Consider the following 6524-nt stretch of genomic DNA (forward strand, 5'->3'; position numbering starts at 1 on the left):
GGAGCACTCTTAAAGGGAGTGCTCCTAATCTCAGCTTGTTACCTGTATAAAAGACACCTGTCCACAGAAGCAATCAATCAATCAGATTCCAAACTCTCCACCATGGCCAAGACCAAAGAGCTCTCCAAGGATGTCAGGGACAAGATTGTAGACCTACACAAGGCTGGAATGGGCTAAAAGACCATCGCCAAGCAGCTTGGTGAGAAGGTGACAACAGTTGGTGCGATTATTCGCAAATGGAAGAAACACAAAATAACTGTAAATCTCCCTCGGCCTGGGGCGCCATGCAAGATCTCACCTCGTGGAGTTGCAATGATCATGAGAACGGTGAGGAATCAGCCCAGAACTACACGGGAGGATCTTGTCAATGATCTCAAGGCAGCTGGGACCATAGTCACCAAGAAAATAATTCGTAACACACTACGCCGTGAAGGACTGAAATCCTGCAGCGCCCGCAAGGTCCCCCTGCTCAAGAAAGCACATATACAGGCCCGTCTGAAGTTTGCCAATGAACATCTGAATGATTCAGAGGAGAACTGGGTGAAAGTGTTGTGGTCAGATGAGACCAAAATCGAGCTCTTTGGCATCATCTCAATTTGCCGTGTTTGGAGGAGGAGGAATGCTGCCTATGACCCCAAGAACACCATCCCCACCATCAAACATGGAGGTGGAAACATTATGCTTTGGGGGTGTTTTTCTGGTAAGGGGACAGGACAACTTCACTGCATCAAAGGGACGATGGACGGGGCCATGTACCGTCAAATCTTGGGTGAGAACCTCCTTCCCTCAGCCAGGGCATTGAAAATGGGTCGTGGATGGGTATTCCAGCATAACAATGATGGAAAACACACGGCCAAGGCAACAAAGGAGTGGCTCAAGAAGAAGCACATTAAGGTCCTAGAGTGGCCTAGCCAATCTCCAGACCTTAATCCCATAGAAAATCTGTGGAGGGAGTTGCCAAATGTCAGCCTCGAAACCTTAATGACTTGGAGAAGATCTGCAAAGAGGAGTGGGACAAAATCCCTCCTGAGATGTGTGCAAACCTGGTGGCCAACTATAAGAAATGTCTGACCTCTGTGATTGCCAACAAGGGTTTTGCCACCAAGTTCTAAGTCATGTTTTGCAGAGGGGTCAAATAGTTATTTCCCTCATTAAAATGCAAATCAATTTATAATATTTCTGACATGCATTTTTCTGGATTTTTGTTGTTGTTATTCTGTCTCTCACTGTTCAAATAAACCTACCATTAAAATTATAGACTGATCATGTCTTTGTCAGTGGGCAAACGTACAAAATCAGCAGGGGATCAAATACTTAATTCCCTCACTGTAGATATAATGAAATAGATAAGCATGCAGGCCATTAACATTCCATGTGGTTACTCTAAATTAATTAGGGGTGTATCAGTATTGCAATATGTATTGGCCAGGTGGCAATGTCTCTGTGATAGATAATACATTAGTATTGTGACATGCATTGGTTAGGTGGTGGACGTGCGGCTGGTATCGGTGTTTGATGCCCGGGAGCTGGAGCTGGTGATCGCTGGCACTGCAGAGATCGACCTGGCAGACTGGAGGAACAACACCGAGTACAGAGGAGGTAGAGACAGGGGAGCTGTGGTGGGCCTGGGAGGGTCAGATGTTGTGGGGGCAAGCTTTTTCTAATTCTGCTAATCTTAGTCTTCAAAGATTAGATCATGACTTTGATTAGTGGAATCAGGTGTTACTGCTTGGCCCCGAACAACCCACCCAGTTTACAAACAAGTGCAGGGGCAACACTTTTGACTGGACATGAAAGTTACATATTGTACTTTTTAAGAACAGGAGGCTTCCATCTTTCTCCCAAGGGTATCATGACAGCCACATAGTCATCCGCTGGTTCTGGGCGGCAGTGGAGAGGTTCAACAATGAGCAGAGACTGAGACTGCTGCAGGTACTACTTTTCAGGGGAAACTCCAACAGATTTTGATACTTACGAAAGGCTGAGCTCCCCAGTCTTAACTTACAATAACTCTTTATTTTACAGCCCTGTTACCACTGGTATTTATCTGGTATTGAATGTGAAATTACTTGCTTAAAATTGGTACTTCCTGTTACAATTAAATCTCCTAGTGACCTAGAAGTAATTTCTGAGAAAAATGGATGTAATTGCCCTTTTTTACATGTCTTTTCTAGGTAAATACCTGGTTATTAGGTCCTGTAAAAAAAAGTGTTACCTAAATTGGATTGTTAACATTGTGTATTTCTCCCTAGTTTGTGACAGGAACCTCAAGTATTCCCTATGAGGGCTTTGCCTCTCTCAGAGGTAGCAATGGACCACGCAGGTTCTGTGTGGAGAAGTGGGGCAAAATCACCTCCTTACCCAGGTACAGTACACCTGTCTGTCTGTCCATATTTGCCTACCTGTTTGTGTGAGCTATTCTACATTTTCCGCTTCTGTCGCCATTTTCTTGTGTGTACTGTGTGTGTGTGTGTGTGTGTGTATGTGATGTGTGTGCACATCAGTGGATGCTCCTCAGAGGAGGAAGGGGAGGACCATCCTCCTCAGTGAATTTAATAAAAGTTTAATAGTGAAACATAAAAAAATTTAACTATCATTTTTAGATACAACTATACTAAATATATTCACGTCACCAAATAATTGATTAAAACACACTGTTTTGCAATGAAGGTCTACAGTAGCCTCAACAGCACTCTATAGGGAAGCACCATGAAGTAGCTGGAGGACAGCTCGTTTCCGTCCTCCTCTGACTTGACTTCAATACAAAACCTAGGAGGCTCATGGTTCTCACCGCCTTCCGTAGACTTACACAATAATTATGACAACTTCCAGAGGACGACCTCCAACCTATCAGAGCTCTTGCAGCATGAACTGCAATTTTGTCCACCCAATCAAGGGATTAGAGAATTAATCTAATACTGAAAGCATAAGCTACAGCTAGCTAGCACTGCAGTGCATAAAATGTGGTGAGTAGTTGACTCAAAGAGAGAGAAAGACAATAGTTGAACAGTTTTGAACAAATAAATGTCTTCTATTTTTTCACTTTCACTTACTTAGCTAGCTAGTTTAGCCTACTCAAACAGCTGGCTAAAAACAAAGAGGGATGCTACAGTATGTTAGCTAGCTGGCTATTGCTATCCAACATTGGAACGCTTTCGGTTTTATTAATTTATTGCCACCGGGCGTGCCGGTGTAACTGCTAAAGTGCTTGCTGACTGTACACTGTACTGCATGATTGTAGCGGGTTTACTAATGCGTTTAGTTCTATTAGCTATGTTGACAATTACGTGAGATGGTGACAATGATTTAGGTTGTGTGTCGCTTTTATAATATGAATGTTTGGCTTGGAAAGCTTTTTTCGCCTGGTCACAGATAGCTGATGTGTTGTGCACTGAAGTCCACAAGCGAAGTGAAAAGGTGAGAGAGGAGAGCGCGTAGATGCGAGAATGAATTACAACCAGCAAAGTGATCATGCTGTTTGTATGTGGCTGCTATGAAAGTGAACTGTGTTTGTGTGTGATTAGGGGTGTATTCATTCCGCCGATTCTGTTGAAAAAAGTACCTTGAATGGAAGCAAAGGGAACGAAACGGGGATAAACATACCTGAATTTGTCCAATAGAAACTCTCATTTGCAACCGTTGGACTAATGATTACACCCTAGATCTGCTAGATTCAGGCAAGAGTGTGCAAAGTGGTATTGAATGTGTCACTGTCTGTCCACTTGATTATTAAAAATTATCTCGACCTGTGCACCTAAGTTGTAAACTTCATTTTATAGGCTAGGTTGTAGCAACCTAGGTATAGGGAAATTCAAGTATCATGTAGTAGCCTAAATCTATCGATGTTACATTGAGTTGGGTGAATGGAATATGAATGACAGTCATCCAATATGCTGTAATAGAAATAAGGCCATGCTCCTAAAAAAATAAACAGCATCCTCCATTTTAAACGGCACCGACCGCCACTGTTGCACATATAAAGTAGAATGTGTGTGTATATTAAGCACATTGTACACGCATGGGTGTACTCCTCTCACTATCGGTCTGTCTCTCTACAGGGCTCACACATGCTTTAACCGTCTGGACCTCCCGCCGTACCCATCGTTCTCCATGCTCTACGAGAAAATGCTGACGGCCGTGGAGGAAACCAGCACCTTTGGCCTGGAGTAACCTCTCCAAAATGTCAGCCGCAGCCAGGGGTTGAATTGGGAAAGAACAATGGTGGAGAGGAAATCCCACCACCACCTTAGCTTGAGGCGAGACAGTACTCACAGTACACAATGGAAACTGAATAGACATCTACAATAAATTATCATTGAAACAAACTTTTGGGGACAATTCCACCACCAAGACAATCCCAATTTGACCCCCCTGGCTTTGCTATACCTCCCTGCTCCATGATCCCATACTTCCTGGAATAACGTTACTGTTCTTTTACCTGCACTGATGCCCTCCGTTCGATTCCTGCGTACAACAACCACAATTGTGCTTTATCTCTTATCAGTTTAATGGCCTTGGTTACTGTATCTCCAGTCCTTCTTATTCCTCCAGGGGTTCAGCCTGCACTTCAAGCCCAGATAAACCTTATCCTAATCCCATATGCTTCCTCCTGGAGTGACCCTGTGCTCTGGACCTCAGAACTGTGTCAATTTCTACTCTGGGGCTGCAGACTTTGCACACTATAATACATTATGGACTAATGCCTTGGCTTCTAGCATACACACACACACATGCACTCACACACGCACACAATTTCAAGATGACTCTCATGAGTAAGACTGTTATAATTTTTGAGGGGATGAAATTGTATGTCAGAGCTCCTAAGGGGCACCAAAGGCATTGTCACACTCCAAAACACACTGTACTTATCTTCTTATGTTAGACTACATGAGCAAGGCTTTAAAACTGACACACACTGATTTACGGATACAAATACAATTGTAGGGTAACTCTTTTTCCAAATAGATGAGATGCACTTTCTCATAGACGCATGTAGCTCCACACGCATGTACACACACACACACGCTGAGACATTGCCAAACAAAAGGCTTTATTTCTCACTGATGTAATTTTTCTCCCATTCAGTGAACTGATGAATGTATCACATAAAAGAGTGAATGTATGAACCTCCAGCTTACTGTAGTAGGAGGACTGAGGAGCCTTCAAAGAAGAAGAAGAAACATCGGAGCCGAACGAGGAAGTGTAGCTCATACTATTTGACTGTGGTTGATTGAGGAATATGGAAGCCGAGACTCAAAGTGGCATCGGACACGTGCCTTGACATGAGAGACACTTTCACTCATTGTTTTGCGAAGGGTTGCGTCCATTTCCTATTGGATCACAACTGAAAACTGAGTTATAACGAGAGACTTTGCATTGTTTATTTGGTTAGTCAAAATGACATTCAAAAGGCTTTAGGTGTGTCACACACAAAAAAAATACAGAGCCACAACTCTTAAAGCTAGAATCCTTAGTTGCGACCTTTATCCATTTTTAGACCTATAAATTAATGATATATACCCATTGATTCTTGAAGAATATAACTTATAAATGCATCATGAACTTAGTTCAACTATTGTACCCCATCAGAACTTAAAATATGAAACTTGTTTTACTCCAATGTTTGTAAACAATGTAAATGTAAACAAACTGTATAGCCTCAAAACTGGATGGTCAGTCCTTGCATCCATAGCTCTGTCTATGATTTGAGAGGGGTTACATTTCTCCAGGCCCATCCCTCAGCTTTTTACAAAAACAGAGGCGGGGTGCCCTTTGTTATTCTTTCAATTATGGATTCTAGCTTTAAGTGTATTCCAAAACAGTTACAGGATGCAAACACAAGAGGGCAGCACATGATATATGGGTACTTACTTCAGTACCGTTGACACAGCAATAGAAGCATCTTTAAGCTCGGGGCATACACTACACACCAACAGAAATGCTTACGATTTCTTGAAAGCATGTGTTCATCCTGGTTTTGGACTTCTCAGTGCATAACCCCTACCCAAAGGATTTATTTAGACACACACACACACACACACAGTGTACACAGACACGTATACACATGTTTTCTATGGGGTGCACACACTACTGTACAGAGGTCTATGTGAGCTAGACAGACAACCCGGGCTGGAGTAGAGAGTAATAGAAGCCCCACTGTGATGCTCTGTGGAGGCAGCCTTCATATCTCAGCCTGGCTCGATACTGCATGCAGGGTCCCATCTCAGCAACTCTGTGAGCTGCACTGAGTCCGGAACCCCTAGATGGTGTTGTGTTATAGCTCGATATTTGCATGCCAAAATAGTGCAACACAAGTTTGTCCTTATTAGCTTTTGCATGAGGATATCACTATCGATGTGGAGAAAAGGGCGGGAGGAGCCGGATAGTACTTTAGGGTATGTTGCTATAATGTGTTCGTTGCACTGTTATAAATACGTCCAAAGACGTGACGAGGGATACATCAAATAAATCTCTACGTTTTGTGCCCCATTGTGCATGGGTTCAGTAACTATGAAATGTTATAA

General features: G+C 42.9%; 1 protein-coding gene across 2 annotated transcripts in view; it reads left to right on the forward strand.

Moving 5' to 3' along the window:
• The window catches only part of LOC121536631 (E3 ubiquitin-protein ligase HECW2-like), an 82592-nt gene extending 77017 nt beyond the window's left edge, over window positions 1–5575 (forward strand). For both annotated transcript variants that reach the window (XM_041844042.2, XM_041844041.2), the window contains 4 exons: window positions 1485–1599; window positions 1847–1932; window positions 2253–2365; window positions 4059–5575. In XM_041844042.2, the coding sequence (XP_041699976.1) occupies window positions 1485–1599; window positions 1847–1932; window positions 2253–2365; window positions 4059–4170 (426 nt within the window). In that variant the 3' untranslated portion in view covers window positions 4171–5575. The remainder of the gene's footprint in view (window positions 1–1484; window positions 1600–1846; window positions 1933–2252; window positions 2366–4058) is intronic.
• Window positions 5576–6524: the final 949 nt, after the last annotated feature.

The sequence above is a fragment of the Coregonus clupeaformis genome, chromosome 23 (genome assembly GCF_020615455.1).
Source record: "Coregonus clupeaformis isolate EN_2021a chromosome 23, ASM2061545v1, whole genome shotgun sequence".
NCBI classification, from domain to species: Eukaryota; Metazoa; Chordata; class Actinopteri; order Salmoniformes; family Salmonidae; genus Coregonus; species Coregonus clupeaformis.